The sequence below is a fragment of the Bos indicus genome, chromosome 8 (assembly GCF_029378745.1).
Source record: "Bos indicus isolate NIAB-ARS_2022 breed Sahiwal x Tharparkar chromosome 8, NIAB-ARS_B.indTharparkar_mat_pri_1.0, whole genome shotgun sequence".
Taxonomy (NCBI): Eukaryota; Metazoa; Chordata; class Mammalia; order Artiodactyla; family Bovidae; genus Bos; species Bos indicus.
In genome coordinates, this window is record NC_091767.1 from 103,395,007 (window position 1) to 103,420,079 (window position 25,073).

The following is a 25,073-nucleotide window of genomic DNA, read 5'->3' on the forward strand; positions in this document are numbered from 1 at the left end:
AGCCGCGTGGTCTCCTGGCCCAGGTTGAGTTCATCCGTGAGCACTGTTTAAGGCTGCGACGTGGAGTTGAAACATGGGGAGTCCCAGGTAGCTGATAAGAGAAATGATAACTTTTTATGGTTCCATTATTAACTGAAAATATCCTTGTCCAGTATTTAAATGATTTCTCACTTTTCTCTTCCCTCATACCCCCTCCCCTGAGATGCCTCCCTGGCCCCTTTTGTGGCTGGTCTCCACACTCCCAGACTAGGGTGGGCCAGCCTCCTTCACAGCCTCCTCCTCCTTGTCTTCCCAACACCCAACACAGCCTTTCTGGCCCCTATAGAACGAACACTACACTGTTCTCCATGGGGGACCCCAGGGCACCCTCATCTGTGTTCCTATGGGAGGCCCGTAGAACCCTGCAGGGAGTACCAGCTGCTTATATGCTAAGGGACCTTAAACAAATTCCCTCCCTTGCAGGGCCTCAGTGTTCCCATCTGTGCAGTGAGGGGGAGGGAGAGAGTCTGCCTGCCCCAGGGGCCTCCCAGTTCTCAAGAGACCGGACATCCTGTCTCAAGGGTCAGATTTGAGCCCAAGGCTCCAGCCACAGCTGCCCTGTGCCTGCCCCTCCTCACGTGAGCTGGGCCAGAGTAGCTGCTCATCTGGCTGGAGAAGGGGCAGCTCCATAGCTCTGACCATGTGGAGACCCTTCCCCAGGTGTCCTCTGTCAGGTTCCCCTGAGGACCGTGGTCCACAGGCTGCTTCAACCCCACGTGTGCTCTGGGAAGAGCAGGGGACGGAGTCTGAAGACCTGACTGCCGGGCCGTGGCCACATGTCTCTTGGCTCTGCCCTCTGTTTCCAAATCTGTGAAATGGGTTGGCTGGCTGATTCCACCCCCCCACCCACCCCCACCCCAGCTCCTCCCCCTCCAAGGTTTCTTTAAACAGGGTTTCAATTTACCACCAGGCCCACTCCAGAACGGTAGGGCCTCTGACTGCATCCACCTACGCCAAGGCCTCTGCAGAGCCGTGTTAGCAGACACATTGCTCTGGCTGACCCACCTGCGGGTGGGGAGTGTGTGGGAGGCAGGGAGGCAGAGGGAACCCCCGCTTGTGCAGGGAAGAACGCAAGGCTCTGGGCAGCCCCGCCTCCTGGTTCCCAGCCCAAGGGAGACCCCTGCTGTCCACTGTGCCAGCCCCTTTTTCCTATTCCAGGGACCCCGAGGACCAGACGGACCAGCTGGGGAGCAGGGGTCCAAGGGCCTGAAGGTACTGACCCCCACCCCCTTCCTCTCGTCTCCTGACCCAGGGTGGTGGGTCAGGAATCCAGACTCGCCGCCTCCTCTGTAACAGGCCCCTCGGGGACAGCAGGGCGTCCCTGAGAGGCTGCAGGGCATGCTCCTGAGAGCTCATCTGGCCACACTTCCTGGGGTTGGCATGCCCCCAGCGTGGGGACAAGGAAGGGAGAATGAGCTATTAGACTGAGAGAGACAGAGAGCACATGAGTGAGAGAGACAGAGGAGACAAGAATGAGAGAGAGGGAGGCGGAATCAGGCCTGGCCCCTGACTCCCCAAGCCCTTCCAGGATCCCTGATTGCTGAGACGGCTTCCGCCCTCATCGGGATGCAGGGGTCCGTTGTTCTCGACCCACAGCTCCTGGCCAATAGCCATCCACTCCCCCTAGTTTGCCCGCCTGCACACTGGGGAGGGGGGGTGTATGTGGTGACCCCCGGGGCTCCTATCTCCCATGGAAGCAAGAGTCCCTTCTCAGGGAAGAGTCCTCCCCAGCACCCACTGCGCCCCTCATGCTTGGCTTCCTGCAGGGCCCGCCAGGACCACAGGGCAGACTGGGCCAGCCCGGGCAGCAGGTATGTGAGGCCGAAGCTGCCAGCCCCTCTCCCTGCTCCCTGTTCTGTGATAAGTGCTCCTAACAGCCCGCGTGTGCTTCCAGGGCGTGGCTGGCGAGCGAGGGCACTTGGGCACACGAGGCTTTCCTGTAAGTAGCGCCGCCGGTTTGTGAAAGTCTCTCTGTGGGACTTGGCGGGGAGGAAATAGCCCCGTTAGCCACCTTTCTCATCCTGCTGTGGAAATCCTGAAGGTTCTAGCTGCCCACTCCCATGTGTCACATGGCAGGACCCTCATTCCATACGACAGCTTGACTGAGACCCAGGGGCCAGGCAGGGCGGGGAAGGCCAGGGAGGGACTGAGGTCAGCTTGCTTTGTCCCTGCAGGGCCTCCGGGGTCCTTCCGGTCCCCCAGGCGCCAAGGGCCTCCCAGGAGAACCGGTAAGTGCCCATTCCCTTGCTCTTTGCATCTTTGCCCCTGGCAAGCTGGTCTCAGCTGCGTCCTCACCTGCTGGGTGGTGGGGGTGGGGGGTGTTGTCCTGTGATGAGACCAGGAGAGGGGTTAGAGAGGGGCAGTGTGGGGCTCTACCACCCCCATGGATAGGCCTCGGGTCCGGGAGAGAACACTGGCTGGGGAAGTTCGGGGCTCTGGATTGGGCCTACCTGCCTTGCCTTCCAGCCTCAGTTTTCTTGCCAGTAAGATGGGCATAATGGTTCCTCTCTTGTCATCCTGTGGTGAGGATGAAATAAGGAAGCGTGTAGAGAGTGCTTCAGTTCAGTTCAGTCGCTCAGTCGTGTCCGGCTCTGCGACCCCATGAAGTGCAGCACGCCAGGCCCAGTGCTTAGCACAGCGCAAAGTGCAGGGAGCCGCATCCTTCAGGTCTGCAAAGGAGAGAGGGCAGTGTGCAGATAAACCCACACGCTGTCGGGGCCCTGCAGAGTCCAGCATGGCTGGTGTGGTCAGAGCTGGATCTTGGGGAAGGCGGGACACGGTCACAGGGGCCAGTCACCCAGAGCCATGGATGGAGTTAGTTCTTTGTCCCAGAGGCAACAGGAAGCTGTTGAGGGGATGGAAACAGAGGGGACCTTTTAGGAGATCTCCCTGGAAGGGTGGGTTTTCACAGAGTCGGACACAACTGATGCGACTTAGCAGCAGCAGCATACGCTGTGTTGAGGAGCCCCATGAAGAGGCTGTGGCTGTACTGATGGTGATGAAGACAGCACCGTCTTGGGGCTTGGGAGGAGCGATCTGAGGGACAGGGGGAGGACTGGAGATCAAGCAGCCCACATCTAGAAGCTCGGGCAGATGTCCTTTGGAACAGTGGGTGGGCGAAACTGCGTTCCAGGCCGAGGGCACAGAGTGAGTGAGGCTCGGGAGCCAGCCGGAGGCTTCTGAGCAGGGGAGGCCGCCCTGAGTCTTCAGAGATGCCTAGGAGAGGGTGCTGGTGGACGGGCGGGGGGTGATGCTGGATGCAGGTGAGGAGGGAGCTCAGGACCAGGGTCCTCAGTGAGGCGGGGGTGGGGGTGAGACCTGCAGAGTCCCAGGCTCCAGGGTCCTCGCCCTCACCTGTCCCTCCAGACTGCACTACCAAGCCTCGGACCCCAAAGAGGGCCCAGGCTGGCTTCTCCCGACTGTCTGTGTGTCTGTCTATCTTCCAGGGCCCTCAGGGACCCCAGGGGCCAATTGGCCCTCCCGGAGAGATGGGACCCAAGGTGAGTGCCGAAGGCCCTTGTTCACCCCGTGGTCTTGCTGGGGAGGAAGCAGCCCTTCCCAGCCCTTCTCCTCGGGGCTCCCTGTCCCGTGTCCTGCAGGCACTGGTGGGGAGATGGCCTGGCAGAGAAGGTAGATCTACCATGATGCCAGAGGGGGTGGGGTTGGTCTTCCCAGCCCAGGGGCAGCGGGTGGGATGTAGGCATGCCAGGACCCTCATGGGGGGTTGGCAGTGCCTCTTTTTCGGCACGCTTTTTGGCAATATCCCCCATCCTGACCCTGCTGGGACTTCATCCTGACACGGAGGTTTGACTACTGAACCAGTCCTCCTAAGGTCTTGCAGCAAGGAGCTTGAAAGTGGTCTCAGGCACCCCTGCCTTCTCCAGGGGAGAAAACTGAGCCCTAGGGTTTATGCAGGGGCTGTGGCCATGCTAGTGATGATAACTTGGGGATCTCTCCCACCCTTGTCATCCTGGCCTGGCTGCAGAGAGAAGAAGGACTGGAATCCCTCAGCCCTGAATGTAGCATCTGTTGGCTCCCTCCCCTGTTGTTATGTGAATCATGAAATTTTCCTCTCCTCGCTTGCCAAGGGCTCCTACCGTGGTCAACCACACTCATGGGGAGGGCGAAGGCTCCAGCAGCCTCTGGGTAGCCCCAAGGCTCCGCAGTCTGAGCCCAACCACCACCCCCCTCGCCTAGTCCCAGTTCTAAGCTCCCAAAGGCTGCAGCCTGCTCCCAGCTCTGGGTCTCTCGGGGTGTGTGACCTCGGGCATGTCCCTTGCCCTCTCTGAGCCTGCCTCAGTTATCTCCTCCCTTGGCAACCAGGGAAACCAGGGACCAGCCCTTGCTCTAGGATGGACCCATGGCATTTTTTTTTTTTTTTTTGCAGGGACCACCAGGTGCATTGGGAGAACTGGGCCTTCCTGGGGAAGCTGGCATGAAGGTAAGAAGGGGATGAAAGAAGAGAAAAATAACTTGCTGAAACCAACTCCCAGCTGGCGGCCACGTCCTCTCCGTGGAAGAGAAATGAGCCTTTCTTGTGCCCTGGATAATGGGTTCTCTGTGCTCCTGGCTGGGGAGTAGGGCTTGGCCATGGCCACAGCAGATGGCCCAGCCGGCCTGGAGCCCCCTTCGCTGCCCCCCCACCGTCTGGCAGTGTTTTCTCTGGCACCTGCCCCATGCCGGGGCGGCCGGACCTCCTGGTCTCCTGAGATAGCATCTGCGTTTCAACGCTAGTGCCCCTCATTACCTGCAGGGAAACAGGAGCCTATTGATCCCTGGGCTCTGGGGAGACCCCGTCCCCGCTCTGCTGTTGGAAGAGGACCCGCTCCCTGTGCAGGACTTGGAGGCCTGGAACCTTCAGTCTTGACTTAGTTTCAGAATCCTTTGCTGGAATAATGCAAGAAACTACCCCATGTATAAAACAGAAATGGGACAGTTCTGGTTGGGGCCGGGCTGGGGACTCAGAGCTCCGCCTCCTCCTTGTGCCTGCAGACACCGGTAGAGAGAGAGTGTGGCTTGGAAACCTCCAGATGAGAGAGACCCTTCTGGGGGTCTTTTGGAGGATGTGGGGGACGTTTAGGGCTTCCCAGGTGAGTCACTGGTGAAGAATCCGCCTGCCAGTAGACACAGGAAACGCGGGTTTGATCCCCGGGTTGGAAAGATCCCCTGGAGGAGGAAATGGCAACCCACTCCAGTATTCCTGCCTGGAGAATCCCACGGACAGAGGAGCCTGGCAGGCTGTAGTCCATGGGATTGTAAAGAGGCAGATATGACTGAGTGACTCAGCACACATGCATGTACAAGGGACATTTACTCTGATTCATTTAGGGCCTCTTCCTCATTTGGGTTTCTCTCCAGGGCTCTCAAGGGGTGGGTAAAGGTGATCAGCCTCAGAGTTGCCATCTCTGTATTTGATACTCCCTGGAGCCAAACTAACTGCTTGGGTTTGGATCCTAAAGCTGTCACTTAGTAGCTTCATGAGCTCGGACTGGTTACTTAACCAACAGTCGCTCAGTCTCCTCATTTGTAAAAGCAGACCCCTTCCCTGGCAGGGCTGTTCTGACAACTAGCTGTGTGAAATAAAAAAGCACTGAAACAGGGCTGTACGTGTGAGCTAAGCTGTGATGGTGGTGTTAGTGGTGGTCCTGAACATGCCCAGGGCTTACTGGGAACAGGGGCTGTGGTTGGCATTTCACAGTTTCTCTCTAGTCCTGGAGAAGACTTGGGCCCACCCCTGCTTCCCCCACATCAGAACTGATGAGAACAAGAAGGTGGGGTGAGAGCTGGGCTGGTCCTATCCTCCTGCCCATGGACTTGTGTTTGGCTTCTCCTAGGGTGACCTTGGGCCTCTGGGCATCCCTGGGGAGCAGGGCCTCATTGGGCAGCGGGTAAGTCAAAGCAAATTGATTCTCCCTGGAAAGTCCCCTTCCCTATCCCCCATGGTATTTGGTGGAGGGAGGGCCTTTACTCAGCTTCCTTGAGCCTCAGTTTCCTCAGCTGTACAAACAGACCACGAATTTCTGCAGCCTCATCCAGCCTGCCTCTTGGCAGGCCAGCATTTCTGCAATGCAGAGGTGCTCTGCAGAGAAAAGCATTCTGTGGTCAAAATGTTTGAGATTCTGCATGCTCGGTGTTCCCTCTTACAGGTTAGCGGGAGCATTTTCAAGGCTCTGAGAAGGACTGCAACCAAGAAATTGGGGGTTCTTTTTGTGGGGATCCAGAATCTCCAAATTTATTTGACCTCCAAGTGTTTTTATTGACAAACACCTGTTATCACCCTGTTCCATGGAAAGTTACGTGGAAGGTTATCTTTCCTTTTACCAAAATAAACCCACAGAGCTTGGCTTCCTTTGAGAAGGTTTGGGACATCTCTGCACCCATCTGTCTATGTCCTGTGCTTGAATTATAAGGTCCCTGCCTAAAAGTGGACTCTGGGTGCTGTGAGGTATACAGAGAAAGCATCCTTTAGCACCTTACGGATGGGGAAGGTGGGGCCCAGGAGTGAGAGAGAGTTAGTGTGGAGGGCTTGGTTAGTGCAGGCACCAAGCACCCAATCCAGTTTCTCATTTGTGCCTTTTTCCAATGCCTCCTACTACTCCCTGCCTAAAGTTAAGAGGCTCCACAAACTGAGCTAAGATGTAAAACGAGGGAAGAAGGCCTTGAAAATTGAGCAGTATAGTTTCTTGGAGTACTGTGTTAAGCAGGATCCTGAGGCTCCATCTGGGGTCACTAGGAAAGAGCATGACGTGCACTCACTTGATGCCCACTGTGTGCCAGGCACTTCACAGCAGTGAGTAACAGAAGGCCCTGTCCTCATGAAGCCTCATTCTAGTAGATCGATTAATGATGTCTGCCATGGACGCAAGAGGAATGGCTAGTAGTTTGACTAGTGATGCCTGCCATGGACACAGCAAGGATGGAATCTATACCCTTGTCCCGTCTATACCATCCCTGTATTTGATGACTTCTGAGGCCCCTTTCAGCTCAGATGCTGAACAGCTATGAACAAGCAGAGGGAGACACAGACAGTTTGACAGCCCGTTAGAGACCGGAGACATCCAGAGGCATCTCTGGAGCCAGAAAGGCGAGCAGGGAACCTGGCTGAAGGTCAGATGGGGATTCAGGGGCTTGGTATCATTCCTAAACTTGCTGGCAAGAAAGTCTGAGAAATGGCCTCACTTTCCTCATCTGAGAAATGGGATTCCACCAAGGTGTTTTATGAAGGCTCACTCCAAATTCCCAGAAGAATATATCTAACAGCCAACATCTGTGGGATGCTTATACTGGCTCTCGTAGGAACCCTTAAAGAAAGTGTATCAGCCCATTTTCAGATGAGGAAACAGACACCCATGGGGGCTAAGAAGGTTGTTTGTGGCCAGACCACCATGAATGGGAAGCCCAGTGGGGGCACTGAGGTCTGACATCAAAGCCTGTTCAACCAGTAGGCTTCACTACCTCCCCAGTCCAGCCAGCCCACCTGGACACAGGACCAGTACTTTCTATCTTGGGTAGCCCCTGCCCCACCCCAGCCTGCACACAGAACAGGCTGTGGCTTGGGGGTCTGCTCCACTGCTTATTTGTTGCCAGACATTCTGGGGCACTACTAGAGGAGATCAGGGCTGGGGTCTTGCTCTAGTGTGGGGGAGGAAATAAAATCACACTGGAACCCCCTCCCCAATAATGTCTCCTCATCTTTCCTACTACCCTTTCCAGGGAGAGCCAGGCCTCGAGGGTGACAGTGGCCCTGCAGGGCCTGACGGGCTGAAGGTAAGTGTCCTTCTGGTGCAGAGTCTGGGGGAGAGGGAATATTCTGGAACTGCCTCTGCCTCTGGCCCCACTGCCATCCCATCCAATACCCAGGTATTCCCCCAGAAGCACTGTGTTCTCATAAACTCCGAGATCAGTCCTCCAGCTTCTAGGGAGCGCAGGCTGTGTAGGGGTAAGCCCTGCTCGGCGCCCGCTCCCTACCCTGCTCACGGACTGGGGACTAACCCCACCTTCTACTCCTCACTGCCGCCTTTCTCCTCAAAACTGCAGCTTCTCTTGGCTCAAGGTGGTACCAGGCCAGAAGCTTTAATATCTATTATCTTCCAGACATCTTAAAAGATCAGAAGAGTAATCACCACCCGTGACTCACAGCCACTATTTCTGGAGGAATAGGCACAGACTATCAGGGAATACACTAAGCCCTTTGTATGTATCACTTAGATCAGTGCTATGGGGTAAGTCCTGTCTTTGGATGAGGAAACTGAGACTCAGGTTAAGCAACTTGTCCAAGGACACACGCTAGTAAGTGGCACAGGCAAGACCTGAGAGTCGGCTACCTCTCTGCACCATGCCCTGTTCTAAAGGTGAAGAGACTGGGGCTCAGGCTGAGGTGTGTGCATCCAGAGTCTATGCCTATGAGTGAAAATCCAAAATCCAAACCCAGGGCTCGTTGGCACCAAAGCATGTGGGCCCATCTCAGCCCTGCTGGTGAGATTCATGTGTCAGCCACAGATGCTGTGGCCTTAAGAAGGTGCTAGGGCTCCCCCAAACCCCAGGGCAGGTGGGCATCGCTCTCTGTCTTTGCAGCCCCCACCCCTCACCTAGCCCTAAACTGTTGTTAGGTGGGTTTTCCCAGGGCTGACCTGTCCCAGCCCAGGCTTCCAAGTGTCACATCCCAGGATTCCCTCGGTCACCACTGATTCTCCTATGACCTCAGATACACACCCCCTTCTCTGGGCCTGCGTTGCCCTGTCCCCAGGATGCCTAGGTGACAGGCCCCGGCTGGCTCCCCAGCTGCCTGCCTTTTGCTCGCAAGGTTGAGAGCGCCCCCTGTCTGCCGTCCATCTGCCTTCTTTCACCTCCAACCCTGCTGCATCCTAGGGTCTGGCTCCGGAGACCCAGAGCAGCTGATGGCCTCCCCACACTCTTTGACAAGTGCCTGCATGAATCGCGATGATGCTGATGAACATTCTGGCTAAAATGCTTTGTACACTCATACACTTGCGTCACCTGCCTTCAGAGCTTTAGATGAATTAAGCTATTTAACTCTCCCAGCAACCCTCCGAGCTGGATTCATTACCGCCTCCATTTGACAGATGAGGAAAGCAAGGAATGGTGTGTGGGGGCCTCCCTCACCTCTGGGCAGCCGCCTCACGTCTCCTTGGAATCTTTGCTGAGGTGGGGTGGGAGGGGGTCGTCCAGGCTTGGGCACCTCACAGTCACTCCTGCTCACTTGTGGTGGCTCCTGGGCCCTACTTCTTCCTCTTCCACTCCCTCCAAAGCCAATTCTACGTAGGGCTGGAATAGTTGTGCAGATGTGTGGTGTCTGGGCTTCCCTGGCGGCTCATATGGGAAAGAATCTGCCTGCAATGCAGAAGACCCTTGTTCAGTCTCTGGGTCAGGAAGATCCCCTGGAGGGCATGGCAACCAACTCCAGTATTCTTGCCTGGAGAATCCCATGGACAGAGGAGCCTGATGGGCTACAGTCCACGGGGTTGCAAAGAGTCAGACACGACTGAAGCAACTTAGCACACACGCAGTGTCTTCCTGGGCTTTGCATGAATCCAGGAGAGAATCTATTTCCTTTACGGCGTTTGTCCGAGCATCACCTTCATGGCGAAAACAGCCTCTCAGACGTGCACAGCACTTTATCATTTATGCTGATTATCTCTTTTGAGTTTGCTGATGGTGGCAACCATGACAGGGATTCCTACTAATAGCTCACGTTTATGCAGCGCTTGGGCACTAGATGCTATGCTAAGCTATTTACATGGATTATCTCCTTTACTCCCCACAGTAACCCTTTGGTGCTTATTTTGCAAATGAGGAAACTTGCCCAAGTCAACAGCTGTTGAGATCTGAATCCACTAGCGGGGGAGGAGGTATTGTCCCCTGAGCAGAGAACCCTGGAGTGAGAAGAACCAGAACCCAGGGTCTTACCTGTGCTCTGCCGTGAGCTCACGTGTGGCGTTAGGAAGTCTCTACCTGTCTCTAGGCCTCATTTTCCCCATCTGTAAATATCGAGGATTGAGCTGGGCAACTTGTAAAGGTTCTTCTGAGCCCTGACAGATGTCCTGGATTCTGGGACCCTAGTCCTTTACTCCCGGAGCCTTATCTGCATGGGATCCACCACTGGGTGTGTGGGAACCCAGGCTCTGGGGGTCTGGGTAGGTCTTGGAGCCAGTGCCCCTGCAGGGCCCAGGCTAGGGCCCCTCCCAGAAAGCCAGCCCAGCCACCTGGAACAGGCTCTCTGCCTCTGAGGGCGAGGAGAGCAGGTGGCCAGGATAACAGGCCAGAAGGGGAATCCTGGAGCCAAGAGCATCCACAGGAGGATTGTCAGGGCCAGCCTTGTCTCCATGCCAGGCTGGGCTTGGAATCTGAGCATCTCAGTGGGAAGGGACCTCAGAGACCCACCTGCTCAACCCTCTCTTGGTGCCCAGATCTGTTCTGCACTGGCCCACACCCCAGCTTGGCTCTTGCCTCCCTCAGCTGTGTCATCTCTGGATCGCCCCCTACCACCACTCATTGGGGCATCCTCTCAGACCAGAGCTAGAAACTTCCCCAGCCATCCTGGGCCCCAGCTGCCTACACCCAGAGCCCAGGGCCCTGGCGCAACCAGCCTGCAGACTGCTCTCAGCGTTCCGGTTCCCAAGTTCCTGCTGCTTGCCCTGGTGCACCCTGCTCTTTCTGCTGGACCCACACCAGTCTATCAGTGTCCCTCGTAAAGTGTGGTGCCAGAAAACAAACCCGGCAAAGATGCTCCTGCCTCTCCAATCCTGCTCCTCCACCCACCCCTTCCTCCCCACCGTGGCTTCATACCCTTTCCCCGGGGGCTTCTCTGTCCAGTCACAGCTCAGCCACCTGCAGACCGGCCACAGGCCCCTGCTGCCCTGCCCCTCCCCACGTCTGCCTGTACTGAAGCCCTTGCACCTGCTCTGCTCACGGGGCCCAAGGGCAAGGGCCCCATCGTGGCACAGCCCGGCCTGCTAGAACACGGCCTGAAATGACAAGTGCCGTGTAAGCATTCGCTGCCACCCACCCGACAGAGGAAATGTACTGCAGCCAGTGAGAACGAGAGCTGCGCAGAGCAGACAGCAAAGGGAGCGCTTACTCTCAGTAAATGGAATAAGACATTCAAAAAAACAATAGATGGAAACATGCAGTCCAGTTGGATTAAGCCTTTAAAGCTAGATTTGCTAATTTCACTGCTTTGGGACAGTTGTTTTAGCGCTCTGCACCTGGTATGTAGCCATCGAAACTGTTACTTGTTACTTATTGTAAATGGTTTTGTGTAAACAAGGGTTGAAAACGCAACTCAGAAACATGGGAAGAGTTTGTTCCGAGAGACTGAATCGGCTGAATTTTTTCCTTTATAAAAATTTCCTTAAGCTTTTTAAGGCTCTTGTTCTCCCAGTGTGTCTACAGGGCTGGAGAGAAAGCATCTCAGCCTTCCAGCCTGACCCTCTCCTGTAAACTGCACGGGGTGGGCGTGGTCGAGGTCTTCTCTTCCCTCTGATTGGCCCACTCCTTGGCCTAGGCAGGGCCCCTGGACGATGTCATGTACAACAGATGTGTTGTCTGTGCCAGGCTGACCCTTTTGGCTGAGCCATCAGGGGAATCCAGGGTCTGGTCGGCTCTGGACATCCCAATGGAGCCCTGAGGTTTGGCGTCTCTGATGGACTTGGTGACTAATTTATTCTTTCTCTGTCTTCCTTCCTCATGTCTTTCCACCCCAGGGGGACAGGGGTGACCCCGGGCCTGACGGTGAACGTGGCGAGAAGGGCCAAGAGGGACTGAAGGGCGAGGACGGGCCCCCCGGCCCCCCTGGCATCACTGGCATCCGGGTGAGTGTGCACAGCTGTGTGCTAGCATTTGTGGCTCCCGGGTCAGAATAATACACTCGTGCCTTCCGGCGGTTGGGTGGGAGGTCGTTGGACAGCAGCCACCAAAGGGTCTTGTGCGTCTATCCTTCCTTCACTGGAGCACTTTGCAGAGCACAAACCTGGCTGTGTCCCTCCGTACCTTCCTAGTGCCCACAGGAATAACGTCACTCTCCTTGGTCTGTCTGCTGTGCCCTACACAAACCTGGACCCTGCTGACTCATCCTGCTCAGCCCCCACATTCAGCCACACTGAAAGTAGCAGGAGAGGCATTGGTCCGGTTGCTGCGTGAGCCTTCACTTGCTCTTGCCCCTCTGGGTCACCCCTTGGTATGATGAAGGCTTTGGAAGAACGTGTGCTGAAATTGTTTTTGAGTTCCAGTGTTCCGGGAGCTCTTTCTTAGTGAACTTGTGAGCATCATGACTGTGGAATGGGCAGAAACACGTGGGGCAGAAATAGCCCTGACCCGGAGCCCGAAGGCCAGGTTCTGGCTCGAGCACCCACTGTCACTGTGACTTTAGGCGCATCGAACTGCCTCTCTCTGAGCCGCGGATTTTTCATCTAAAGAACTGATGAAACTTTGGATAGGAAAGCACTTTATAAAATGAACTAGAAATGTAGCAAATTATCTTTATGAGTATGGAGGAGGACGTGACTGAAGCTGGTGGTGGTGACGATGTAGTCATGATGCGGGGGATGGTGATGGTAGTGATGAAGACGTGACTGAAGCTGGTGGTGGGATGATGTAGTCATGATGGGGGGGTGGTGATGGTACTGATGAAGATGTGACTGAAGCTGGTGGTGGGATGATGTAGTCATGATGGGGGGGTGGTGATGGTACTGATGAAGATAGTGGTGATAGCAACAGTGAGGATGACGGTGGTGGGCGTGGCGGTGTGACGACGATGGGGATGGTGGTGATGCAGCGGTGAGGAGGGGTCAGCGTGGCTGTGGGTATGGGCTTGGTGATGCTGGTGGTAGAAGTGATGACGGTGTTGGTGTGTGATGATGGACGGGATGGTACTGATGTTAGTGAAGAGGATGGTGGTCATGGTGATGGTGACGGGGGGTCGATAATGGCGGTTGTGGTCGTGATAGTGATGATGGTCGTGGTGAGGATGGCGGGGCTGATGATGGTGGCGGGACTGATGTGCTGGTGATGGTGGTGGCCGAGGCAGGGGTGTGACGTGGCTCTGGGGATGGTGTCGGTGGTGGTGTTGCAGTGTTTCTGTCCATATTTTGCGGTCACTGCCAGCTCTCAGACGCTGGGACTGGAAGGAGGTTCGCTGGGGCCAGACTGTGTGTGTGTCGGGTGGCAGAGGTGATGAGAGGCCTGTATTTGAGTGTCTTTGGCATTGAGGCCGCAGAACAGAAATCTCCCACTCTGTGGCCTGGAAACAGTGGAGGATTTAAAAATAGAATTTTATGAGCCGTCGGGGCCTTTCCAGAAATATATCTATATGGATGGAGCCCAGCAAATGTCTTCATTCTGGCCCTGCAGTCCCAGCCCACTGGATGCTCTCGCCCTTACTCAGGGTTTCCCACACCACTGGGGTGCTCCCAGCTGGAGCTGGGCCTGTCGGAACAGGGGGCCAGCAGGCTGCCCTGTCCGGGGGGACTCCCGTCTCCCTGGCCCTGGACTGCATTCTTTGTCCCTGACTCACTCCTCCTGCTGATGAGGAATCAGCCATTGCAGTCACCTCAGCCCACTGGCAGATGCCACCAGCTCCTGTAATCATTGACTCACAATTGCCCAGACAGGACCGGCTTAGGAAAAGGGGTGTCCCAGAAAGTAAGAATCCGCATTTCGTTCTACCTAGCTGGGTGATCTGTGTCCGCAGGGTCTCCGTCTCCCCGAGACTGTTTCTTTAGCTCTAACGTGGGATAAACAGTCCCTTCCTCCCAGCCCTGTGGCCAGAATCGCCCAAAACATGATGCAGAGTTCAGATACAGTACCTGGCCCGTGACTGAGGCCATGCTGTATTTAATTACTGGAGGAGCAAAGGACCTTGAGATTGTCAAGCCCAGGGCTGTCAGCTCTGTGAGGCCAATACCACCTCTGCCCCGACTTGGCAAAGATGTGGATCACAGGAAACATGGGCATTGAGTGCAGAATCAGTTTGAGCCCAGGCAGTCTGCCTGGGAAGTGAGCGCTCTGCAAATCTGTGGATCTGCCTCAGTTTTCTCTCATTGCTCATCTTTTTCTCTCTTCCCCTCTTTACCTTTCAGGGTCCTGAAGGAAAACCAGGGAAGCAAGGCGAGAAGGGCCGGACGGGAGCCAAGGTAGGGACCCCTCCTCCTCCTTCCACCTGAATCGGGCCATTCCCCTGCCGCCTAGCTCCCGCCCTCCCCTCCCCTCTGCGGACACCTGGTGATACCCTGTCTCTCCCCCACTGCAGGGTGCCAAGGGCTACCAAGGACAGCTGGGTGAGATGGGCGTCCCTGGAGACCCCGGACCCCCTGGCACCCCAGGCCCTAAAGGGTCCCGGGGCAGCCTGGGACCAACGGTGAGAACTGTCTGGGTGGCTGGGGTGAGGGTCATGGAGCCGAGGGCAGAGAGGAAAGCATTGCCCATCTGACTTTGTGTCTGCCCTCCAGAAAGATCTTTGGAATTGTGGATCCCTTTGTGGACCTACAGAAGCTCTCGCCCCTCCCCCTGTAAAGTACATACAGCACAGAATTTCTTGCCATTTGAAGGGAGTCTGTGGATCTTCTGAAGCCCTTTATAACCCCTGATTATCAAGTCCTGCTGTCAGGGTGTAGGGAAGGGACCAGACCCTTGAGGGTATTTCTATTGGACAAGGACTTTTCCCATTGGAAATAGATTCACGCGGGGGCGGCAGGATGAAGCTACTGAAGATTCCTGGGTGACCCTAAGGGTGGTCCAGCCCATCGCTGGCCGGCCCTGAAGGAAGGGCCCCTTAAGGGTTTGATCACTGCAGCAGGAGGAAGACCCCAAGAGGAGCCGAGGGAAGGGGCAGACAAGGCTGGCACAGCATCTCTGAGCGGCCGATGTGCGCCGATAAACAGTTGTGCTTGTTCGCGGCATTTGCAAGATTCCGTGGTGTAAATGCTCCCACGGTAGCCGACTTCCAGCTACCAGCATGATGTCACTGAATGCAGACTTGGAGGGGATGTGTGAGAAAGCTCCATTAGCTGGTAGAGTCGGTCTGTATCCCCAGGGTTTCACATCCACGGGGGGTCCTGGAACTGTTCCCCTGCAGATACTGGCTACCCAGGGGTAACAGTGTTTCTGCCACACAGATTCAATCAACAAAAATATCCTCATGAGCATAGATAATAACAAAATGTAGTAAAATAATTAGGAAGGGATGAGTTTTGGATATTTATCATCTGTGTTTTTAATATAATTGATTTATCTGTAAGTTCATATAATTTAACTTTTCATCATGGTTTTATTTAATAATTGGCTCACAAAAGTGGGGAAAATTTAGCAACTGGCTCTCTAAACCACTGGAGCTGGAAGAGGGAATGGCTGGGGGAGGAGGAGTGCTCTGGAGAGCCGCTTGCTTTCCACCTCGGTCTCCGGACCAGGTTCTGAGCAGGGCGGACGTGCCAGGCTGCGGGGCTGAACTGGGCGGGAGCCTGTGGGAGAGACAGTGTCCGCGTTCCTTCTGTGAGAGTCACACTGGGTACCAACGGGGGTCTTCTCCCCTCACAGGGTGCTCCAGGACGGATGGGGGCCCAAGGAGAGCCGGGACTGGCTGGTTACGACGTAAGGAGCTCTGACCTCCCCGCTTTCTGGAACTCTGCCCCGCAGGCCTGGACTCAGGCCGCCTCGGCTGCTACCCCCACCTCCTCCCAGCCGAGGGCCACACAGATTCATAGTCTCCCTCGTGCCCAGGAACACCTGGGTCCGCAGACCAGCAGTGGGCCAGACAGGGCTGGGGTGAACAGAGAGCCCCCCTGAGTCCCTGGCCTCACTCAGTCCTTCTTCCCCGTGGTGGGTGCTGCACACACCTCGTGTCTGAACTTTGCAACTGCTCTCTGTGGAAGTGGTGGGTCGGAGCCCATTTTTGCATCCTAATTTGGCAACCCCCCCACCCCTTAGAGGCGGCCAAACCAAACACATGTTAGACATCTGGGAGGTGAGGCCTCAGAGAGGCATGCGGCTTGCTCAGAAAGGGAAACTGAGGCTCGGGGAGCCAAAAGAATGTGTGTGCAAGGCCCGATGGCTTCTGAAGCTTGATGGTGGGATCCAGTGTCTGAAAGAAAAGCAGCAAGGAGAGGAGGAGAGGCAGAGGGCAAAGGAGAGGGGAGCTGGAGAGTGGGTGCTGGGAGCCCAAGGTGGGAGTCTGTACCTTCAGGCCTCACCCCGGCCTGGGAAAGCCTGCTGAGGCAAGCATTTGCCTCCTGCCTCTGCCCAGGAGGACACACCTAGGGGCTCTGCTGAGAACTGCACCCAGGTCTGCTCCAAGACGCCTGAGCAGAGGCTTCAGCCACTCAAGCAAACACCCCTCAGAGGAGTGTCTGGGGCCAACATGGCATGTCCAGGTGGCCATTGCTCAGAGAGGCACAGAGCCTGCTCAGAGGCACACAGTGAGTTGGGACAGAGCCAGGACCTGATCGCACAGCCCAGAGTGTCTCCATCTTTGAGTTCTTGTCCTTCATCCTCTGCTTCTCCCGACTCCTCCCTCCCCCGTGCTCTCACCTCCTGCCGTCTTACCTCTTGCAGGGACACAAAGGCATCATGGGACCCCTCGGACCTCCTGGACCAAAGGGTGAAAAGGTGGGTGTCTGGTCCTGGGTGGCAACTGCTTTCTCATATCTGGGGCCACTGGGACCAAGTCCTGGGGCCACTGAGGCTGGGCTAGCGTGGGTTCATGGCAGGCTCACCCCTGTTCATACCCTGGCCAGCCCAGAGGCCAGTGTCACCCTGGCTGTGGCCTTCAGGCAGGAGTCATTAGACCTACATTTAGCACAGGTATCTTGGGTGTCATCTCGCCTGGCACCAGAGCAAAAATGGACACAGTTGCTGCCTTTCTGGGGCTTCCGGTTGAGCAGGGGAAATGGACATCAGTGATGTAAGGATGCCATCTGTCATTTGTGTGAGGATGGGGGAGCAAAGCCTCACTAGTGAATGAGATCACCTGGTGAGAGCCAGGGGAGGGCTTGGGATGGAAAGTGAGAAGCACCAGCATTTCAAGACCAGGAACTGCCCAGGCAGAGGGAAGGTGTGTCCAGGCCCCACCCCTTGGCTCCAGATTCAACAGAAGACAGGAAGTGGTAGAAGGAACCTCGCTGATGGCCACACCCCTCCCCACTGTGTAGGTGGGGATGTGGATCCCACAAGTCTGAGGGTCACATTCTGAGACAGCACCGAGCTGGCCCAGGACCCAAGTCTCTGGGTCCTACATTAGCGGAGTCCCTTTCTTCCTTTCTTCCCTCTTCCCCTGATGGCTCAGCAGGAACAGGCTCCTATCAGGCGCCCCCCCACCCCACCCCACCGCCCACCACGGTCTCCTTGTTCCCGGCTCCCCAAGCCTCCTTTCTTTTGCCGAGTCAGCTCCCCACTAACTACATCCCGCTGTTGAGTGAATCACCCTGGCCTAGCTTGCCATCCAGCTGGCCCCTTCTTCCTGCTTGGAGAAGAACAGCTCTGCAACCAGAGTGGGCCGCAGGCTCTGACACATCCCACAGGAAGCCGCACAAGCCTCACACAGGACCCCGAGTCCCTCCTCGGCCCTCATGGTCTGCCAGGGCTGGTGCAGAAAGGGCTAACACGAAGCCTGAAACAAGAGGGTGCCTTCACTCTGGGCCGTCCACAGCCCCGGAGGCAGTCCCTGTGCCTGCGAGAGCTAGAGTCTGACCCAAATCTGCCCTGAGTCTGCTGGGGCCTTGGGAGGGGCCCCAGCATTCCCCAAGCCTTGACTGCCTCATCTGTGAAGTGGATGGGTACCTCGGGCACGTGAAGCTAAGCAGGACATCACATATGCGTCAGCCAGATGCACTTTCTGATTCTATACGGTGTTATTTTGTGTTCAGTCATTCATCTGCTAACCAACAGGTGTTTATGGATTTATAATGGTTATTATAATGATTTAATATTTAGTATGTTCTCATCTCTGAGCATGGCAACCCGCTCCAGTACTCTTGCCTGGAAAATCCCATGGACAGGGGAGCCTGGTAGGCTGTGGTCCATGGGGTCGCTAAGAGTTGGGCAAGACTGAGCGACTTCACTTTCACTTTTCACTTTCATGCATTGGAGAAGGAAATGGCAAACCACTCCAGTATTTTTGCCTGGAGAACCCAGGGACAGAGGAGCCTAGTGGACTGCCATCTATAGGGTCGCACAGAGTCAGACACGACTGAAGCAACTTAGCAGTAGCATCTCTGAGCTAGGGGCTGTGGAATGATGCCCTAAAGAGCTAGCCGACTCATTGGAAAAAAAAAAAAAAAAATCCTGATGCTGGGAAAGATTGAAGACGGAAGAAGGGGACGACAGAGGATGAGATGGTTGGATGGCATCACTGACTCAATGGACATGAGTTTGAGCAAACTCCAGGAGATGGTGAAGGACAGGGAAGCCTGGTGTGCTGCAGTCCATGGGCCACAAAGGGTTGGACACAACTGAGTGACTGAACACCACCGCCACCACATGAATGGTCACTAGTCACGGCGGGATGGCACTAGGGAGGGAGGAAGAGCAGGTTCCTGGGGGAGACCCCCGGGGCAGACCGCCCTCTCCAGGATTTCTTCACACTCATCACCATGACGCTGGCACGGAGGTGTCCGGACCCCACTCGACAGGGGGAGAAACAGAGTCTCCATGACACTGCAGGACTAGCTCAGGATCAGTGTGGGGTATGGCAGGACCAGGATTCAGACTGTCTGATGCCAGGCCTTGCTTTTCCAGTCGGAAACAAGACACTTCAATGAACCAATATGTTGTTCAGCTTGGGGCTTCCCTCGGGGGGTGTGTGTCTATCTTCAAAGGCAGTGGCCATAGGAACTAGGAGATGGGATGAGACTCTGGGAACAAGGAGAAAGGGGGATGGAAGGCTTCATCTTGGGGTGCGAAAAATGCATCCCCAAACTTCAGCTACAATGTGTGGTGGGTAGGAGAGGGGGATATCTGTATAGCTAGCTTTGGGCCCCATCATTGCTTTGATTCTTGTATGACCTTGGCTAAAACCCTTCCTTCCCTGGGTCTCAGTTTCTTTGTCTGTAAAATGGGAGCAATGGTCACAGCAGCATAGGTATGTTACATGGATTCTATGAAACATGCCTCACGAAGTGCCTGGCGCACAGAACCCACGAGGTAAACACCAAGTAAAGCCCCCCAGTCCAGCTCTCTCCCTTCACACAAAGACGGAGCCTTGGGACAAGGAGCCAAAGAGAGTGGTCAGGGAGAAGAGGGAATCCCTGCTTCTTGGGCCAGCCACCACCCCCTCTTCCTGGCTACAGCTGGTTCTAGGCCTCAGGCCTACTCTCCTGCCTTCGGTCTCTGCCCACAAGAGCCACAGGGGCCCCAGGCCAAGGCGTACGGCCGCCAGCCCTCAGGACTGATTCGGGCCTGGGACAGGCTCCAGCCCCCGGGACTGTCCCCTCTCTCTTGCCTCTCAGACCTCCCCTTCAGTCCCTGCCAGCAGCCAGGGGGCTTGGAGGTACCCTGGCTTGAGCCGCCTGCCCAGAATGTCCCCCCATGGGAGGTGATACTAGTTATCTGGGGCTAGATCATGCTGAGCCCTCAGGCTCTGCCTACACCTTCCTTGTAGCTGGCACATGGCTTCCAGCCACCCGTCCTGTGGGTGGACCAGGGCCCAGGGTGACCTGCCATGGCCCAAGGACCTCGGCTTTAAACTCTGCTCCTCCCCCTGTCTCTCTGCCCACCTCCGTGCCATGCATCCTCCCAGCTGTTATCATTATCAACAACAGCAGTTTCTACAGAGCCTCTTCTCTGTGTGCTGAGAGCTTACCATACCGCTGCTTCCTGGGTCATCAGAGCAGAGCTATGAGACAGGAGAATCTCATTTTGCAGACGAGAAACTGTCTTATGAGCAAGACCCGCAAGTGGGTGACTGCTGAGTGCCTCCTAGGGAGGCTCAGGGCCTTCCCTGGGGCTCCCATCAAGAGTTGGAGGGTCATCCTAAAGCAGGTTCTCTGCCCACCTTCTCCCAGCAAGGGTCGGAGAAAGGGGCTCTTTCGTTGAGGACTGAATGGCTAAGCAGCTTACACCACCTCTTTGTGCCTCAGTGTCCTCATCTGTAAACTGGGAGAATAATATCGCCTATTTTGTGAGGCTGTTGGCAGAATTCAGCCTTCCCAGGTGGCGCTAGTGGTAAAGCACTCACCTGCCAATACAGCAGACATAAGAAACATGGATTTGATCCCCGAGTTGGGAAGATCCCTGGAGGAAGGCATGGCAACCCACTCCAGTATTCTTACCTGGAGAATCCCACGGACAGAGGAGGCTGGTGGGCTGCAGTTCATAGCGTTCAAAGTGTTCTACACAACTGAAGGGGCTTAGCACACAGACAATGCTGGGAGGATTCATTGAGTGTCTGCGTGCAGCTGTGGCGGTCGGTGCTCACGCTTGCCAGCTGTTGGAATTATTGTCACTTCTTGCTGAGTACCATGCAGGGACTTCTGCATCACTTCATGGAAGCCCTACCACCTTCCCTGGGTATCAACATTGTCCCCTTCACTGCCCCACTACCCCCATTTCGCAGCTGAGGAAAAGCTCTGAGACCGGAAGGGCCATGTTGAAGGCCTGGGCAGCTGGTCCCCTACAAAACCAGGTGTAGCCAAGTCTCGGCTCAGCTACCCTGGCTGACAGCCTGAGACTGTCGGCCTCGGGGTATCCAGCCTTAAAATAAAAGTGATAGTCACTTGGTCGTGCCTGACTCTTTGCAACTTCATGGACCATAGCCCGCCAGGCTCCTCTGTCCATGGAATTCTCCAGGCAAGAATACTGGAGTGGGTAGCCATTCCCTTTTCCAGGGGATTTTCCTGAGCCAGGGATCGAACCTGGGTCTCCTGCATTGCAGGCGGATTCTCTACCATCTGAGCCATCAGGGAAGCCCCCAGGGAAGTCCAGCCTAGGGGAGGGTAAAGAGCAGTGTCCTGTGTTCCGAATTCCTGCTTCCGTGCTCGGGTCTGCCTTGGACCCCATGTCTTCCCTTCCCTCTTGGCCTCAGTCTTTCTGTCTGTAACCCTAAGTAGACTGGGTTCTTCATCTCTGATGAAGGCCCTCTTGGCCTCAATGTGGAGTGTCTGGAGTTCCCCAGGAGCAGGGAGTTTGTCTTAACGCTGGTTTCGCCTCCGCAGGGGGAGCAGGGCGAGGACGGCAAGGCTGAGGGGCCCCCTGGACCACCTGGAGATCGGGTAAGGGCCCCCTCCATCCACCCCCTGGACCACTGCCAGGGTGGAGCCCCAAGCCCCAGCTGTGTGGGGAGCAGGGGGAGGCTGCTGCGAGCTCCGCTGAGGGCGTGGCCCAGGAGGCCCCGGTCTGGCAACCCCTGCAGTCTTCTATTGTTGTCCTTTTCATTTAGGGCCCTGTGGGTGATCGAGGAGACCGTGGCGAACCAGGGGACCCTGGATACCCTGTAAGTATTCAGAGCTCCTACTTGCTGGCAGCATCGCAAGCGTTGTAAGAGGTCATTCCTTGGCCTCTGTTTCATGCAACCTGGAATTAGAACGGCCTTCGCCAGGAAACGGGCCTGTCCTGCCACCACGAGTGCCCAGGTTTTAAGCATCCCCAAGGGCTCATCCACCATCCCCAAGGGCTCAATTCATACTGAAAGGGGAAGGGTCCGAGATCTTTCCTGAGGGAGGGAGACCCTTCCCCTCCAGGACCCTCAGTATCCCCATCTATGACTGAGAATAGCTCTCCCAGCAGAAGCAATGAGGACAGGCCACTGAACGAGCACCCAGCCCCACCCCCCACGCCCACCCAGGCTCTTCACCCTTCATCCTTGATGGCGGGAGTCCTTTCCTTTATTCATGCTCAGTTGTGTCCTACTCTTTGTAATCCCCACAGACTGTAGCCCTCCAGACTCTTCTGTCCATGGAATTCTCCAGACGAGAATACAGGAGTGGGTTGCCATTTCTTCCTCCAGGGGATCTTCTCAACCTGGGGATCGAACCCGAGTCTTTTCTGTCTCCTACACTGGCTGGTGGCTTCTTTCTCAACTGCACCACTGCCCATTTTGCAGATGAAGAAGCTGAGACTTAAGGGGACAGTGAACCATGGCTAAGAATAAGAACAAAGGCTTCCTTGGGGTCCTCCAGGCTAGCAGTTGCCCTGGCCCCCACTCCCTCCAAGATGAGCCCCTTCACCTGTCTCTGCTTGACTTCCAGGGACAGGAGGGTGTACAAGGCCTCCGTGGAAATCCAGGCCAGCAGGGCCAACCCGTGAGTGGTGCTTCCTGTCCCATCCCCCTCCTGCCCTGAGAGGGGGGCTGGTGGAGAAGCAGTGGGGGAATTAGAGATCTGGTCTCTTTAAAGCTTAAAGAGACCTGCCCTGCGGGAGGGCCTGGGACAGCCCATTCTGGTTTCTCCTGCCCTGACCCTGGGGGCACCCCCAGAGCCTGCACCCCCAAACCCCTCCCCACCCCTCCCCCTCCAGGCGGAGACTGGCCACCCTCCCCGGGAGAGAATCCTGGGGCTGCCTTGCGTCATCTCACCTTGGTTTGCAGGGGCATCCGGGACCCCGGGGACGGCCGGGCCCCAAAGGATCGAAAGGGGAAGAGGTAAGAGGCCCGGATGCTCACGGGAAGGTAGACCCTGGGAAGGGAAAGACCAGCCTAAGCACATAGCCCGTGGGAGGCAGCACTGGGGTGTGATGAGAAGGAGAGGGGACCACGGGCCGCTGCAGGGCGTGGTCCAGCCAGGATTCCTTCAGTGGGCCTGAGGGCCAGGAGATGACCAGTCCCAATCATAGAACCTCTGGGAGGGGGACCACCTATTCAGTCAGCTAGTGGGATTTGAACCCCGGGCAGTCAGTATCCAAAGCTGGCCTCCCTTTCCACCACAATGCACTGCAGAAAGAAAACTGGGAGCAGTGAAGTGAGAGCATGTGGAGGAAGACAGGGAGCGTGACACTCATGGAGGAATTCGGAGGCGGTGGAGAGGGAATTTCCTGCCTTCACCCAGGCCTCCTGGATCGGCCTCCACTGAGGCTGGGCCAGGGCTGTCTCACTGCCCTCAACTTCCTCCCAGGGGTGCACACACACACGCCTTCCTTCTGCTCGCACACACACTCCTCACCCTTCCGGGATACCCACACCCCTGAGGATCACACGGACCTGCCAGCCATGGGGCTTAGCTCCCACCAGGAAGTTGCCAATGCCTGGACCCTCTGCCACCGGGTTCCCAGTGAGGGCCCAGGGCCCAGAGCAGGGTCAGGGGCCGCACCTGGCAGGTCCCAAGGCTGGCCTTGACCCTGGGCTTCTGGGTGGGGGTGCCTGGGCCCATTGGCAGATGCAGATGCCGAGGTAGAGGGGCAGGGCTGAGCCACAGAGGGATCTCCCTTCTGGAGCCCCTTGGGTTCTGCGCCTCCTCCAGGAAGTCTCCATCGTGTGCCCCTTGATTTTTCAGGGGCCAAAGGGAAAGCAAGGCAAGGCTGGGGCGCCAGGACGGAGGGGGATCCAGGTGAGTGGCTTACAGCTTTTCGCTCACCCACCCCACCCCCTGCCCTCCCCAGAAGCCCTCACCAGCTTCTCGTTTACTCCCAGGGCCTGCAGGGGCTCCCAGGGCCTCGGGGCGTGGTGGGGAGACAGGGCCCCGAGGGTGTTGCTGGACCAGATGGGCTTCCTGGCCGCGATGGTCAAGCAGGACAGCAGGTGAGCCGGACTGGGGGTTAACAGAGGGTGTCTCTGTTCGAGACGAGGTGCGCGTGTGGTGGGATGTGGGGTGCCATAGGCCATGGGCCAGGAGGAGCAGGTTTGGGAACTTGGATGGGCAGAATCAGCGTATCTAGAAGTTTCCTGCATGGTCAGTGGCTTCATTCTGTGGTACCTGGACAATGGCCTGTCTCACTGTCTCTCCTCCATGCCAGCACCCAGAGGGACAACCCCTGTCCAGGGCAGAGAGCTTCTGGTTTTTAAGATCCCTCATCTCCCTACCCACAAATCTTCAAGTCCTCTTGCCCCACTGGTCCAGCCATTCTCACACATGGCCTCCATCCCCGAGTCTGACCTCCACCCCCACCAGGCTTCTCCCACGCTGGTGGATTTTGAAGTCACCCTGCCTCCTTGGCTGCCTATTTCCTGAAACATGAAAAATTCTCCTTTGCCCTCTTTCTTCACAGGGGGAGCAAGGAGATGACGGGGACCCCGGGCCCATGGGCCCTGCTGGGAAGAGAGGAGATCCAGGTGTGGCTGGCTTGCCTGGAGCACAGGGGCCCCCAGGATTCAAGGTCAGACACTTGTTAATGCTCTTATCCGCCCTCCACCCTTTCTGCCTTGGTACTGACTACAGTGACCCTGACTACAGGGCTGACATGGGCACCCATGTCCCAGGGACAGTGAGAAAAATGGAGTCTACTTCCTCAGGGGTCCCTCCCCAAGCTTGAACCTGGCTTGCTGCTGCTGCTGCTAAGTCACTTCAGTCGTGTCCGACTCTGTGCGACCCCATAGACGGCAGCCCACCAGGCTCCCCCGTCCCTGGGATTCTCCAGGCAAGAACACTGGAGTGGGTTGCCATTTCCTTCTCCAATGCATGCAAGTGAAAAGTGAAAGTGAAGTCGCTCAGTCGTGTCCGACTCTGAGCGACCCCATGGACTGCAGCCCACTAGGCTCCTCCGTCCATGGGATTTTCCAGGCAAGGGTACTGGAGTGGGGTGCCATTGCCTTCTCCTGGCTTAAAGGATAGTTAACCCCTGGAGCTGTAATACTGCCCCCTATCAGGCCTTTGAGGTTGTCAACTGTTTGTTGAGCTGTCCGTGGGCGCCCTCTTGTGGGCCTTGTGGGGCAATGGCTGTTGCTGGCTGCTGGGACCCTCCAAGGCATCCTTTTAGGAAGTTTCCTTGCTCGGTGGGGGAGGCAGTCATGAGGCTGTCTGAGCCCAGGGTTAGACACTGAAGGGAAAATTGAGATGAATGAATGAGGCTCTCACCCTCTCTGAGCTTGAAGTTTAGTTGGAGAGAGGTTGTAACCCTCTTTAAAGACAGAGGGCAGAGGGGAGAGGTGGCCTTGGCCTGTG

The 25,073-nt window shown here is 56.4% G+C and overlaps 1 protein-coding gene across 5 annotated transcripts in view; it reads left to right on the forward strand.

Moving 5' to 3' along the window:
* Positions 1-25,073, forward strand: part of COL27A1 (collagen type XXVII alpha 1 chain) — a 151,954-nt gene that overhangs the window by 103,539 nt on the left and 23,342 nt on the right. For all 5 annotated transcript variants that reach the window (XM_019966794.2, XM_019966791.2, XM_019966793.2 and 2 more), the window contains 20 exons: positions 1,198-1,251; positions 1,806-1,850; positions 1,934-1,978; positions 2,214-2,267; positions 3,486-3,539; positions 4,427-4,480; positions 5,874-5,927; positions 7,753-7,806; positions 11,763-11,870; positions 14,136-14,189; positions 14,306-14,413; positions 15,589-15,642; positions 16,603-16,656; positions 21,198-21,254; positions 21,422-21,475; positions 22,230-22,283; positions 22,568-22,621; positions 23,469-23,522; positions 23,606-23,713; positions 24,181-24,288. In XM_019966794.2, the coding sequence (XP_019822353.2) occupies positions 1,198-1,251; positions 1,806-1,850; positions 1,934-1,978; positions 2,214-2,267; positions 3,486-3,539; positions 4,427-4,480; positions 5,874-5,927; positions 7,753-7,806; positions 11,763-11,870; positions 14,136-14,189; positions 14,306-14,413; positions 15,589-15,642; positions 16,603-16,656; positions 21,198-21,254; positions 21,422-21,475; positions 22,230-22,283; positions 22,568-22,621; positions 23,469-23,522; positions 23,606-23,713; positions 24,181-24,288 (1,281 nt within the window). The remainder of the gene's footprint in view (positions 1-1,197; positions 1,252-1,805; positions 1,851-1,933; positions 1,979-2,213; positions 2,268-3,485; positions 3,540-4,426; positions 4,481-5,873; positions 5,928-7,752; positions 7,807-11,762; positions 11,871-14,135; positions 14,190-14,305; positions 14,414-15,588; positions 15,643-16,602; positions 16,657-21,197; positions 21,255-21,421; positions 21,476-22,229; positions 22,284-22,567; positions 22,622-23,468; positions 23,523-23,605; positions 23,714-24,180; positions 24,289-25,073) is intronic.